The 15,365-nt window shown below is 36.7% G+C and overlaps 1 protein-coding gene across 1 annotated transcript; it reads left to right on the top strand.

The window, feature by feature from the left end:
- Positions 1 to 4,652: 4,652 nt before the first annotated feature.
- On the top strand, positions 4,653 to 14,775 carry LOC113238539 (glucose-6-phosphate exchanger SLC37A2-like; the record flags this gene model as incomplete). The annotated part of the gene is made up of 8 exons (XM_026475365.1): positions 4,653 to 4,686; positions 5,008 to 5,180; positions 6,178 to 6,258; positions 6,809 to 6,942; positions 9,891 to 10,023; positions 12,438 to 12,586; positions 14,134 to 14,251; positions 14,565 to 14,775. Coding segments are annotated over exons 2-8 (989 nt in total), but the record flags the coding sequence as incomplete, so codon positions are not given.
- Positions 14,776 to 15,365: the final 590 nt, after the last annotated feature.

Below are 15,365 nucleotides of genomic sequence, written 5' to 3'. Positions count from 1 at the left end.
TCTCCGTATAGACTCTGTTTTTAACATAACCACATAAAAATAATCCAGCGGTGGCAAATCACATGATTTCGTGAAATTATGCGTACGGGAAATTTCATTTGCAATAATTCACTGTTTCGGTGGCTGTGTGATTTGTCCAATTTGAAAGATAGATGGCGTTGTACCCTCGGGAAAATGTGCGAGGTTCACATCCTTATGTCAGAGCGTGACGGACTATGGCCTAAACCCTGGGACTGTGGGACGTATAAATGTGTTGATGATGATGTATATGTGTTTTATCATACAAATATCCGATGGCCAGGGCCATCAATGCAAACCAAATAAATGATAATAACTGCTTGATGACTAATAATATTAAAACCATCTTAGTCAACCATGACCATGTTTGTGACCTGTAAAGAGTCCGAAGCGTTGGTTTGTTTGAAAAAACGGATGTTCCAGATCGAGTGGTGAAAAATATGTGCAATAGGAGGTCATATTACCTATTCAATAATTTATTTATCTATAAAGGAAGACCAACAGCTTAAACTGATTTGAATAATAATAGCTCCTAGCCGGAATTACAATTCTATTAAATAGATCCAGATCAAAAGTATTACTTAGAATGTAAAATTATTGCTTGCTTGTAATAGTTAATATTTGGGCTGTCCTTAGCATTATAGAACTTATTGGCGTATTTATGAAATCTCAGTTTTTATTTGAATTTATGATATTGTGAAGACACTATTCGACACAGAGTGCTTGCTCTTTGGACTGATAATTTTTAGATAGTCTAGAAAAGGGATAAGATTGTAATTTACCAAGTCAAATAATAATTTTATTCCATAGGTAAAATTTTTACACTTGAAAACGTGACGTTTTGAACTACTTTTTAAGCTACTGCTTGTTTACTACGCTGATCTCCCTGAGAAGGACGAGCAAGAAACTCTAGGGATTGCTCTTTTCAAATAAATTTTAATGCTACACTTTGAATCGTAATTGTGTGGAATTTAGACTCTTGTTGTCTTTTCATACTTCTTTATCTAAAACATACTCGTCAATTTTGTAGCATGACTTTTCAATTAAAATACTTTTAATGTAAGTTTCAAACTTAGGAAATGTTAATCTTAATATATTCTCCGGAATCTTATTGTAAAAACGTATACAGTTCCCCAGTGTGTTAAAACCTTCCTTTTTTTAAATAATATTAAGTGACGGGACGAATAAAAACCGTGCCTGATGGTAAGCTATTACACGCCTGTCCATAACAGTTGCAGTGCCACTCAGAGTTTTAAATCGCAAAAGTCTGAAGGGCACTTCCACTGCACCCGTCACTCCGAGACTTAAGTTGACAAGTTTCATGTGTACTTTTACTAGTAGTGGTTGAAAATGCTAGAGAATTATTTTATTTATTTCATTGTAGACACTGGAATGTCTGCAACACACAATTCATCATACAGTGTTTAAATGATCTTTTTTTTTATAATATCAAGTGACGGAACGAACATGTGCGTCTGATGGTAAGCTACACGCCTGTTCATAACAGTGGCAGTGTCACTCAGAGCTTTGAATCGCAAATATCTGAGGGGCACTTCCATTGCGCCCGTCACCCTGAGACATAAGTTGACAAGTCCCATGTGTCTGTAATGCTGAAGTACTGCTTAATATAGAAACTGCAGAAATAGGTAAGGTGACAGTACCATCCTGGACGAACTCTTTCACAAGGCTCTCTACTGCTACCTTTTGACTTAGTTTTTTTACCAACGGGATGAAAAAATGTACCTACGGGCTAGTTCGAGCACATTCATGTGTAAAAAGCCTTACCTAGTCTATCTTTTAACCATGGCAAGTATATTCAAAATAGTGATGAAAACTACCAGTGTTATCAATGTTATAATAATTTTAACACACCACCTAAAAAATTGCCAGACGTCTTCGCTACTTCCTGTTGACCGTTATCAGTGTTTGTAGTAATTAGTTATATCTACTGAGAGATAAGTTTGAAGAATTTAATATTCTAACACTGGCGTCACAATACATGTATGAAAATGTAATTTATGTTCATATTCAATTTATGTAGTTAATGTATGAAAAATAGTGACATTCATAACATTAATACGAGGAATAAAAATAAACTAGCTGTTCTTGATAATCGTCTTCACAAAGTCGCTAATTCATTTAAGGGGCAATTGTAACGCTATAAGATTCCGGTTGATATTCAAAATTTGTCATTTACGCGGTTTAAAACCATTATGAAACAAAATAAAGGTTATTGCACAGCTTCTGCATACTTGGATGACAAAAATCCGTAATAGTGACCCGGTTATCTCGATCTGTGTGATGTTTGAAATAAATTTCGTTAATGATTTATGTTTATTTAAAAAAAGAGCAACACCTAGAGTTTCTTGCTCTTTCTTCTCAGGGGAATCTGCTTTACGAATAAGGAGTAGAGTTTTATCAGTATGACGATTTCAAGTTTAATTTGCTTACTAAAGATATAACGAAAAAAATTAACAACAGAAGTATGCATGTAATAAATATGAATAATAACATAATATTTATGAAATGCAACGCTAGAAACACAATTTGTTGCAGCGTATATCGCGTACAGAGAATTGGTCTTGATTCCAGCACTAGGCTTAGCCTGTCTCGCAGGTAATCAATGTTTCCTTGTAATAAGGTGTACCAGATTCTCATGGCATTAAAATATTAGAAAATTTTTATTTTATTGGATGTTACAAAACAGTTTGCATTCAGTGGAAAGTGTTGACATACAATTTATAGTCTTAATCTAGAACGTAGACCTAATACTTGTACATACAGCGTTATTATGCGAAATGTAAACATATTTGCATTTTGGATTACAAAAAAAAGGAAAAAGTGAGATAACAACTTAAAACTAATGCAACGAAAGACTAACATAGATATTAATTTGGCAGTACCACGTGACTGTGGGCAGTACTAATGAGAAGACGAGTTGAAATATTTATAATAGTTGAGGAGATTGGTACCTACGAATTCGACAAAGATTGTTATTTACGATTGTGTAATTGCCATTTTCGGTTCGCATCCCAGTGGACAGACACCCAGTATTTAAAAATATAGCTGTCGAAGGACGTGTCTCAGGATTGCATTATCAGATGCAAGCACTCTTGTACAAAATGAGGCCACTCTCGCTCGTAACATAGCGTAAAAGTCCGGAATGCGTGCTTCCGCAAACATGCTCGCCGCACTGCAAAATCTAGGCAGCTGCACCAGGATACGGAACGCGTCATTATATTGAACACTTAGGTTGTTGTAAGAATACCTAGTGACGCTGGTCCACAGCTGACACGCATTGGCAATAAGCCCTAAACAAGGTCACCTTGACTTGATTATTGCATTTCGCAAACCTGCGCGCAAGCATGTTGCTTCTTACAAATAAGGCATGCCGTTCTCGTTCTATATCTAAATCATCGTGACAGTCGTCTGTAAGAACATGGCCCAACTCCTTACTAGAAAACCGTTCAGGAAAACATTCGGAACCTTCTCCGGGCTCCTTCTAGCCCAGAAGACCATCATCTCTGTCTTTGCGGCATTGTATTTCAATCCATGAACCCTAGCATAGCCAACACAACAGCATAACCAGCCCGAATTCGAAACAATTGACGGGCGTCGTCAAGTGTTTTACTTCAAATCGGCCAGTTAAATTTGAGCTTTACTATAATGGACGAAAATTACAAAATTACATATTTAATGTTTAATTGCCGATGAAATGTGATTCCGTTTGTTTTATAATTAGATGTTTTGCTGTTTTTGCCCACACCACTGAATGGAACAGCCCCCATTGTTAGAGATATTATCTTTATTACTATAAATACAGAATATTTTTTGGATATACGGAGACGTACACACAGGTCAATTGTTGGCGCTGTACTATTTCAGTTTTCTAATTTGTGATTTCAGTGCAAACGAGAGTTGATATTATATTGACATTTGCATGATGAGTTGCCAGAAATGGATGGCCCTTTTTCGTCTCTATTTCTGGTTATATACTCGATGACTATAATAGTTTCATTCTCAAGTTACATGACTTTGTTGGAAAAGTTGTTTCTGTGAACTACTTTAGTTACATACTTAGCAATAGGATTTTTATTGCACCACATAAAGTTCATGATCTTAAAAAATAAAACAATATTAGTCCGTATTATGCTTACGATACCCGGCAAGGGCACAGTAAGAAGGGCAGATGGTATTTGCTAAAAACATATGACTGTAGCAATCAATCTTAATTTACTTAAACATGCTAACTGATAGCCATATTAACTAATTAACTAACTATATTATTGTTTACTGTTTTCTTTAGTCATTATTTATAATATCACCCTAAGCCTTCATGTACATCATAACGTACTAAACATATGAAGTATTAAGACCCGGTCTATATTCTTCCCATGATTACGTAAACGCCCAGTGTGCAGGGTTAAGAGCACGTCATGCTTGACACTTAAGACTTAAATCAACCAACTCTATGCCGCTTACGATAACAACGGTCCAAAGTGCAAAGTGTCGAGCTTGACGTGCTCTTGACTGTACCTCAATAGTGGTTCCACTTAAATTTGAAGATAATATTCCACCCACCCTTAGAGGGTCGCAAACTAGGGGATGAATCCGGTATCGCGTACTATCCAGTAACTGGTTTCAATAAAACTTGACAAATACCTACAGGTAATTCCATGAACTTTTCAGGTCGGTTTTTTTAGTACTCTGCATTGAGATTATTTAATAAACTTGTTATTGAATATCGTTAGAAAAATCTATTTGCTGAAATTACCCTGTGAGGTGGCTTAGTTGGCATAGCGTCTGGCACGGTATGCTAGAAGATGTCGGTTCGAATCCGGCCGGATCGAAGGAATTTTTTCTAAATGTTTGATCTTTGTATTAATAATTGTAACAAACTAGCGGAGTAATTTCACAAAAAATAATTGAATATCAATTTAATACAAATTTAAACACAATTACTTTGACTCAGGTTTATTTCCTTCACAGGTACCAATGTATGGTCTTGGTGCTAACGTACATAACGTATATGACGTTTCATCTCACACGCAAACCGATATCAGTAGTAAAAAGCGTACTGCACCGAAACTGCAGCGAATTGCCCCCACCGGTGCCCCCATACGACCCAAAAGATGACCAGTGGTGCAATTGGGCTCCATTCAGTAAGTATTATTTTAATTATATCATTTATATTTGTACTTATTTTAATTCGCGTCCACATTTTTTATTTTCTTTTTAAATCGGCCACTCCGATAAGGGTCCACTCAAAACCAGCGCTGTGGCTCCGCTCCGCCGCCGCAGTATTTTTCTTTCTTTCTTTTGTAAGGTTGTGTCCCTAAATTAATATCTACATACATATCCATTATAATTACAAACATTGTCACATAAATCTTTAAATGTCATTCATTACAATTTTCCTATTCATGAATGTTGTGATGAGAGAGAGAGATGATGATGGTGTGTGGAGTGACTAGAAAGAATAAGATAAGGAATGGGTACATCAGGAGAAGTTTGAAAGTGGCGTCAGTGACGGAAAAGATTAGGAGTAATAGGTTAACGTGGTATGGATATGTCATGCGGAGGGAACATTGTCTTGTGACGAGAAGAGTCTTAGCCATGAATGTGGAGGGGTATAAGGGGAAAGGGAGGTCAAAGAAAAGATGGATGGATTGTCTGAAAGATGACATGGGTAAGAAAGGTCTGAGTATTGGAAATGCCGGCTGATAGGGGAGATTGGAAGAAAAATACATGTTGTGCCGACCCCACCTAGTGTGGAGGACAGGAAGAAGATTATAATAATTATTATTCAAGTATTTCATTTACACTATAATATATTCCTTCTGTCAACCATTCTTTTAATAAACACCTAAACTTGTTTAATGACTGTGCTTTTAGTGTATCAGGCAAACTATTATACAATTTGACACACATTGCTTTACATTTAGTGTCTATAGCAATGAATGATACAAATTAGGATTGGTGCTATTGGGTTAATAATATACAAGATAAAAATCATCATGAGTTTTTTTGCGATTGAATTTTAATCATTACTACTTACCCATCTCTTGTTGATAAATTATCTAGATACATACATTCTTTCACTTGCTTTTCGTTACTTATCTTTACAATTATTGAAGATATCTACTTTTCATTTTGCAGATACGGACGACGCGAACACATTGCTGGGCATGTTGGATTCTGCATTTCTGTTCTCTTACGCCGGCGCCATGTTTGTTTCCGGTCAGTCAAAAAATCGTCATAATGGTTATCTAGCAGAAGTATATGGTTTGGAGTGTCGATGGAGTCAATTACTCCATCATGGCGTGTTTACACAGGGTCGACTTCGCCTTGCCGAAGGAGGCGCAGTCGAATCGCTGTTTACACCGAATCGATTGCCGCGTTTACGGCAAACGAATTCGGCTGACGAAGGCGGCACAATCGACATGCTGTTTACACCAAGTCGACTGCGACCTTTGCCGAAATCACCAGGGCATTATCATCATCATTTTAAATGCAAGTTTATGCACAGAGCCACTACAAATCGTTCAACAAACTGATTGGGTAGGTAGGTATTTCCAGGCCAGCAGCACGCGCGCTCGTCATGGCGAGACGCGGTCGTCAGACACGTTGAAGCTTGTTTGGTCGACGGTCGATTGCTAAAGGCGTCTGAGTGGTTACACCTTGTCGACTCGGTCGACTTCTTTAGGCTAGCGAAGGTTATCTGTCGAACTAGCGTCAACGCACCATCACAATTACGATGTTTATTCTTATTGTTATTTTTTATGACCAGGTATGGTGGCAGAGCGTGTGGACCTCCGTTACTTCCTTTCTTTGGGCATGATGGTGTCGGCCGTCTTCTGTTATCTCTTCGGACTCGGATACACTCTCGGGATACATTCTATAGCTTACTACCTCTTGGTGCAGGTTTGTGTCGGAACTCAGCTTTGGACTTGGAACTTGACACTTTCGTTATGTTAAACTTGACGTGCTCAGTGTGTCAACCTTGATGTGCTCATATGTCAATTTTGATGTGCTCATTATGTCAACTTTGATGACCAATGTGTCAAGTTTGGTGTGCTTAATGTGACAGCCTTGATATGTTCAATGCTTAGACTATGGAAACCAAAGGACATATTATATTGACTCATATATAAATCAGACGTTATATGTATATGATGCATTTAGACATAAACAACACATATATATACAATATTGTCCTTGTTTAACTACTGCGTGCCATCGTAAGCCAAAAGAGATAGCACTATATTGATTTAAGTCAAACACGGGAATCTAAAATACGTAACGTCATCTTAAATACGGGAATCTAAAATACGTAACGTCATCTTAAATGCCAACTGTCCTCATTTTACCATTTTGGGTATTTTACCATTTTGGCTTTTACATCCGTATCCGGTTGTCAAAGGGAAGTACATGAAATGTCAAAACCAATGTTTGGCCAAATGTTTTATTGAATTATTCGCACGACTTGTAATAAATTTGGACAAAAATGTGAGACAGTGAGAACAAGTAAGTAGTGATTAAAATGCGGCATTAAGGGGTGCGGCAGTAGAAAAGGCGGAAATCAACCGAATGTTACATTACATTTTTTGTCTATGAATCACACAATAGGCCAAATATCTCATGTAATTGGACTCATTTAAGTAGTTTATTCATAAGTCTTTTGCTTTGGTTACTTTAGATTGCTTGTTTGTTAGTATATTTTGAAGATTTTGATAATGATTATTTTGAGATAGTGTTGTTCTTGTAAGCAGACTTATTATCGATATTCTGTAATTAAAACAATTCGCTACGAGGTTTTTATTTTTTTCATTATTATTATTTTTATTTTTAAAGTTTACCTACAAATGAAAAAAGAAAGATAGAATGGTTGGAAATTATAGGATTGCCGAACATAAACATTGGATCAAATATCACCGTCGTTCCTTCGCTCCATTTTGAAGAGTCAAATTTTAATAGAACGTGGGGCGGCTACTCCGTACGACGCTGTGTGCGGCGTGCGGGGAACGGCGACGCGCTCTCGGTTGGGGCGCGGGGCGCGGAGTGTTTTCGTGTCTCGGTGTCGGCTCGGTGTCCGTTACAATAACATTTAATAATTTTTGGCAAATTAATTTCTAACTTGTGACGTTTTTATTGTTGTGGTAGTTTAATATATGGTTATGTAATATAATATGTTTGTACTGACACTGTCTTTTGCTACATCTTCTGTTATACCATGTTTTGGGCCAATAAACTTACCTATTATTAAAATTATATCTGATTTTATGATTATCGATAATGTTATTACAATTATATAAGTAATTTTATTTATTTCAAAAATTAAATGGAAGTGTTAGATTCACCTAAATCAAAATCACTAATATTAATTCTATACCAATGCAATACAAAACAGCTTAAACTGTTTGGAAACCTTTTAAAAAAATCTAATATCAGTCTTCAGATAGGATATTCCGATATGACAATGAAGATTGATCTACTTTAATTAAACATTTTAATCATACTTTGATTACAGTACAAATTACAAACATAACAAAAAAAGACAGTTTCAACATTCAAGCCATACATTTGCATGTCGATATTGACTTATCGATGATTACGGTACAACACTAAAGAAATCCGCCATTTGTGGTTTAGGTAGGGACGTTTATTCCGTAGACAGGGCAGCTCTTTTCCTTTGTTTTTTTCCATCCTCTAAGGTTCAATGTTATAAGCTTCATGCGCTCTTACATCCATAAAAATCTATGCAATAAGTGCCATCTATAGTTCATTTCACATAGCATGATTCCGGTGACATTTGAGATTTGAAATTTCTAGAGTTGTAGTGATGTAAAATCGAATGGAAAAAATTCGATTTAAATATCTTATCTTGATAAATAAAATAACAAGTATTCAATTATTATGTTGTTAACTTATCAAGAAAACTACACAACAAATTAAAAAAATCAACAACAGTCAAATAAGTCAACAATAAAGCATAAAATCAATAGCAATGAAACGAAATTTTAACAATTACTCCGAAAAAATTACGCAAAGCCCAAAACAAAAGAAAACGATCCGCATACAAGGTGTGTGCACTCGTATTGGCGCTAGATACACAATAGTCGATTTGATTTATCGATTTTATGATGTAATCTCTATGGATAAAATATATCATTTGACGCATCAAGTAATCGGGGAAATTTATTTTTATATTCATCACTTAATTTTCTTTCTACTTTATAAACTGTAATTTTTATTTAAAATTACAGTTGCTGCAAATATTGTTTGTTTTTGGTAAATTATGACAAATTTACATTTTTCTTCTGTAACGTGGTTGGAAGATTGGTTATAAATAGTATGCGTGCGAAGTAAAAAGAGACTATAGTTGATTTTGTTGTTTTCACTAGAAATTAGAATAACATTGATAAAATGCAGTTTGTCAATGTAAAACAAATTATCTAACTGGGTGACGAAATACCTTCATAGATTTCTCATAGATGGCGCTACGGCTGAAAAGTAGTTGATAACCAAATACAAAGATCCGACAAAACACACACATGGAAACAAGCACATGGAAAAATCGTGAGGTCCGCTGGTTCGTTCCGTTGTTTAGTTGGCATAGCGTCTGGCACGGTGTGCTACAAGACGTCGGTCGAATCCGGCCAGATCGAAAGGATTTTTTCTGAGTGTTCGATCTTTGTATTAATAATTATAACAAACTAGTGGAGTAATTTCACATAAATATAATTGAATAACAATTTGCATTACAAATTATCTTGTTTGGACTCACTAAATTGGTCTCAACAAAGCTATCGCTTACGTATGGTGCCTTTTTGGAGTACTCAGTTTTTATAAATGTCAATTTGATTACACAGGCTGGTGCAGGCCTGGCCCAGACCACCGGCTGGCCCGGAACGGTGACAGTCGTAAGTCGGTGGTTCGGCAAAGCAAAGAAGGGCCTCATCTTTGGCATTTGGAACTCGCATACCTCTCTCGGGAATATTCTTGGTGAGTGTTCTTGCCTTATATTTGACAACAATAGATCTAGATCCGAACTACCGCAAAAAATAATTGAAAACATTAAATTTTATATTAACACAAAAAAACACAATGAAAAAAATATATACATTCATTTCGCAGTGCTATTACAATAGTGTTGTAACTCAAAATATGTGAAATTTAATATTATATCATTACTGAACGTAAAATTAAATTCTCTACACGTCAAAAAACCATCGCTAGAATATTGTAAGAAACAATCAAAAGATATCTACTTAACTCAAAACCAAAATAATCCTTCAATTTTTTTTTTTTTATATTTAGGACATTATTTAGTGTCTATAATAAACTATAACATATACATAATTTCAATGATTTTTTGCGGGCAGTGAATAATTCGTTTTCCATCGATTCAGAGAAAGTCCTCTTTTTGAGTTAATACACTATTGTATTATCAGTGCTATATACACATCGTCACTTAAATGCTAAACCGCATCACAAAAAAATTCAAAAATGTTTTTATTGCAAAAATGTGTTTAAAAACGTTCAAACTTTAATACTACACGAAGACACGTACCGATTTGGCAATATAAACAACGGAATTACGCAAATGCCTGCTTGGCATTCTGCATTTCCGTGGCTAACTTTTGACATAAACAGTTTTTTGTGAGTTCTGTCTGTGTTTACAAATTTATAGAGCCTTAAAATACGCATCTTTTGAGTAGAAATGCATGGGTATTTAAAAATAAAGCAATATTAAAATTTTAAAAAATGAGATCGAAAACTTTGATCGCCTCTCCAATAAAAAAGTGAACTAATTTTTTACATGCGGCCGTTTAGCATTTAAGCGACGATATATTTATATATATTTATTATTTATTTATTATTTAAACACTTTATTGTACCACAAAGTAACTTACAAATTTTCAGAAACAATTTAAATATTTGTGTACAAAGGCGAGTTTATCCCATAAAGATTTCTTCCAACTAACCTTTGAAAATCTGAGAGGAAAGTTGGTTTTTGGGGTGGCACTAAAAATAGATATAATTCAGGATCTTTTTTCAAATTCGGTAGCACCCCTTGGACAACATCAACGCCTCCAATTGCTTCCGATGCTTTGCCCCTACCGTCCCCCTTGGACTCTTCAGCGCCCACTGGGGAACGGTAGGGACCACTTTGGGAAACTATGATCTGGATATATATATATTTTTTTATTATATACACATGCTTTTATCGAACCTGGGATCTCCGCGTGGTAGTCGGTCGGCCACCGAGGCAGTTAAAAAATATGAAAGTACTGCCACTTTATTTATATCTGCCGCCAAGCAATGATGTGAGTATTATGCGCTGCAGTTTTTACGGGTGCTGGTGAAATTACATGCTCATGGGACTTGTAAATTTATGTCTCAGAGCGACGGGCATTGTGGCAGTGCAACTGTTATGGATAGGCGTGTCGTATACCACCAGACGCACGACTTGTTCGTACCGTTAACCTATCTCGAGGAATCAACATCATCAAACCCAATTAAACGTCATACGGCTGGGTACCGGTCCCCTCTCAGGCTAGGGTTTAAGCCATAGTCCGCCACGCTGGCTCAACACCTGCTTTAACGTGCAGGTTTAATCACGATTCTTTCCTTCACCGAAAATCTCGTGGTAAATTTTAAATTAAGTATTGTGAAATATCAGTATTAGAAGGCGGAATTAAACTATAAGTCATATCAAGACATATTTTTATTGCTATATTTTTAATCAAAGTCATGCTCCATAGCATCTTAAATACTTTTAGTAAACAAGGGCTTTTATACACAGTTAAACAAATTATAATGTGCTGAGTAATTACAACCTTTTCTATGGTTATAATTAACTATTGATTCATAATTAATTTACTTGTGAAAACAAGAGTTATACTTATAGAAGTTAACATATACACCATAAACTAAGCATTTAAATAATTATACAGTACATCATTTGTGGTTTTACTTCAATCTATATGTAAGCATATACATCCTATAATCACTTTTTTTTTATGCCGCTCATAGGCACACAATTAAAAATATATTTATGTACATTTTATAGCATTTATATTGAGAAATTGTTAGCTATTAAGCATTAGCTAGATTTAAACACATTCGAAAATACAAGAAGCCGCTAGAATAGCACATCGTTCCAGCAGAGCGGCTGCTCAAGTACGTTGCCGTCCGTCAAAAAGCCTCCGCCCATCGTGTATCGGCCTTTTATATTCGTGCACAAACAACTCGTTTTTATTATACGCGCGTGGTGTTTTACTTACTAATTATTGTATATTTGCAGGTTAATTATGACATTGATTACCAAATCATCACTTAAATTACGCAACTATCTAACAACAGGTCAAAATATTAGGTTGCCACGGCTTAATGCACCCATTTGTTCTTTAAAGGTACATTGATGGCAGCAGCATTCGTTGAACGCGACTGGTCTCTTTCGTTTATGTACCCTGCACTCGTGATGGGCATTGCCGGGTGCCTCGTATGGCTGCTGCTTCCACCAGAGCCCAGAGTATTGGGCCTCGTACTGCCCGAGCAACAGGTAAGATGTCTAAAACCGGTACAACGCCATCTATCCCTCAAGTCAAAGCGAAAGATATAGGTAAAATAAATTTTCACAAACATGCTCGGAAATGTTTGTGTTACTTCCAAAAAATGAACACGGAAAGTTTGCCATTTATGGACCTCTAAACTTTTAAATCTACCTATTAGATTAACTATTCAATTCAATTCAATTCAATATTCTTTATTGCACAATAAACAAGCAAAAATACAACACAATCAAAAATACAGTGTACAACAGGCGGCCTTATTGCTAAATAGCAATCTCTGCCAGGCAACCTTGGGGGTGATAGGATAAACTAAAAGTAGTAATAATAATAGAGGGCGCAATAAATATGATATTATTATTAAACATCATAATATATGAATGAAATAAATAATAAATATCTACTAACATATAAATTACATAAATACTTAAATACTAATATAATACATACAAATAAATATATTATCACCACAGAAGAGGAAAATAAAAAAAAAATTTAAAAAAAACCAATAAATAAGACAGCAGAGTAGAATTTATAATTTAAGGTAATGAGCCTTGACTAGGATTTTAAATGACTCAATAGTCTTTGCTCGTCTGATCGACTCAGGCAGGTCATTCCACAGCTTGATGCTCCTAATAGTGAAGGAGTTGGAAAAGTATTTTGAGGAATGGATAGGACAGTTCAGAGAAAGAGTAGAAGAAGAGCGCAAGGTGCGAGGGAGAGTACTGCTATGATATTCAAAACAACTCTTAAGATAAGCAGGAGAAGTTGGATTAAAAAGGACAGTGTACAGTAGGGATAAAACGCGGAGATCTCTACGACGACGAATGGGTAGCCATCTAAGTTTCGAGCGAAAATCGGAGACGTGGTCAAATTTACGTAACCCAAAAATGAACCTAATGCAAAGATTCTGCAGCCGCTCTAGTTTGCCGAGGAGACATTCAGACAAATCAGGATAGCACGCATCTGCATAGTCCAGAATAGGCAAAAGGAGTGATTGTGCTAAACTGATTTTCGTCGGAATGGGAAGATAATAACCTAAACGCCGAAGAGACCCATGCGCAGCAAACACCCTCCTACTTAACTCAGTGACATGAGGCCTCCACGATAAGCACTTATCGAAAATAACCCCAAGGTTCCTAACGGTGGCACTGAGTGGGATTTGAACGCTATCAAACGTGATAGGTGGCAGTAAGGAAGGATTAATACGCGTTAGGAACCAGGGGCTGCCAATGATTATACATTGTGTTTTGGAAGGGTTGACACTGAGACCAAATGATTGACTCCAGGTGAGGATCCTCTCAAGATCTGTATTCGTAGCACAAATTGCGTCACGTAAGTTGGTTAGAGGGGCCTGTGTATATATTTGGAGATCATCTGCATAGAGATGGTAAGAAGAAGAAAGTGAAGAAGTGATGGAGTTAATAAAAATAGAAAATAGAAGAGGGGATAATACGCCGCCCTGCGGTACACCAGCAACAACATTACACCACGAAGAGAATGAATCCTCGCAACGAATGCGCTGTCGCCGCCCATACAGGTAACTGCGGAACCAGCCAGTCACTGCCGGAGAAATGCCAAGAGAATCAAACAGCGCAAGCAACAAGTCGAAATCAACGGTGTTGAAGGCACTGCTGAAGTCCAACAGAGTAAGGACGGTGAGTTGATGATTCTCCATTCCCAGTCGAATGTCATCAGAGATTTTGACAAGAGCAGTAGTCGTACTATGTCCAGAGCGGAAACCGGATTGTAAAGGATTAAAAAGATTGTGACGAGTAAGGAAAAGGGTGAGTTGATGATGGACAAGCTTTTCAAGGACCTTGGAGAGGAAAGGGAGAATGGAAATAGGGCGATATTCAGAAAGGGAAGAGGGATTCGTTTTCTTTGGAAGAGGAATGATGTGGGCATCTTTCCAAGCAGATGGAAAGGTACCAGTGGAAATGGATGTATTAAGGATTTTGGTTATGACAGGAGTGAGGATATCAATGAGCGGAATGATCATATTACGACTAATGCTATCACAACCAACGGCATTCGATGAGATGGAGAGAATGTTCCTCTTGACATCACCAACAGTGAACTGGCTGAGTTCAAAAGAAGGAATATTAGGTAATGGCAATTCAGAAAGAAATTGCAGAGTATCTGACTTAACCTTGTTATCAATAGAAGAAGAAGAGGAGAAGTGAGTATTAAGGAGATTAAGGTCAACGTCAATAGAAGTTTTGCTATTAGGAACTTTTCCAATACCTAAAGATTTCAAAAAACCTCCAGACCTTCGCTGGGTCCCCGTTTTCAACGGCTTTATGTACGTGACGACGTTGTGCATCTCTAATAATAGTGTTACAGCGGTTTCGAACTTGATGATATTTTTCCCGATTGGCATCAGACGGGTCGGCTCTAAACACTATTTTAGCCCGATTTTTGATGCCCATATGCTTGCGGATAACATCATCGAGCCAAGGAGCAGGAAGGTGCTTGACGCGCACAGGACGAACAGGAGCATGGATATCATACAGTTGAATGAGCGAGGAATTAAAAAGTTGCAACTGTTCATCAACTGAATCGGCCTGTTCAATAACTGACCAGTCCATGGCACTGGCATCCCCACGCAGTCTGGTAATGTCAATATTGGCAAAATTTCTTTGCATTAGAATTTTGGGCTTTGGCTTAGGAGGACGAACCTTATACGAAAGGTACACTAGATCGTGGTAGGAAAATGCCTCTGCAGTAAACTGACCATGCTTGTCGACGTGATTAAGTGAGGAAACCACT

Source organism: Hyposmocoma kahamanoa, unplaced genomic scaffold (assembly GCF_003589595.1).
Source record: "Hyposmocoma kahamanoa isolate Upper Pololo Valley unplaced genomic scaffold, ASM358959v1 96573, whole genome shotgun sequence".
NCBI classification, from domain to species: Eukaryota; Metazoa; Arthropoda; class Insecta; order Lepidoptera; family Cosmopterigidae; genus Hyposmocoma; species Hyposmocoma kahamanoa.
The sequence above is the reverse complement of the archived record's forward strand: the minus strand, read 5'-3'. Positions and strand labels throughout refer to the sequence as shown.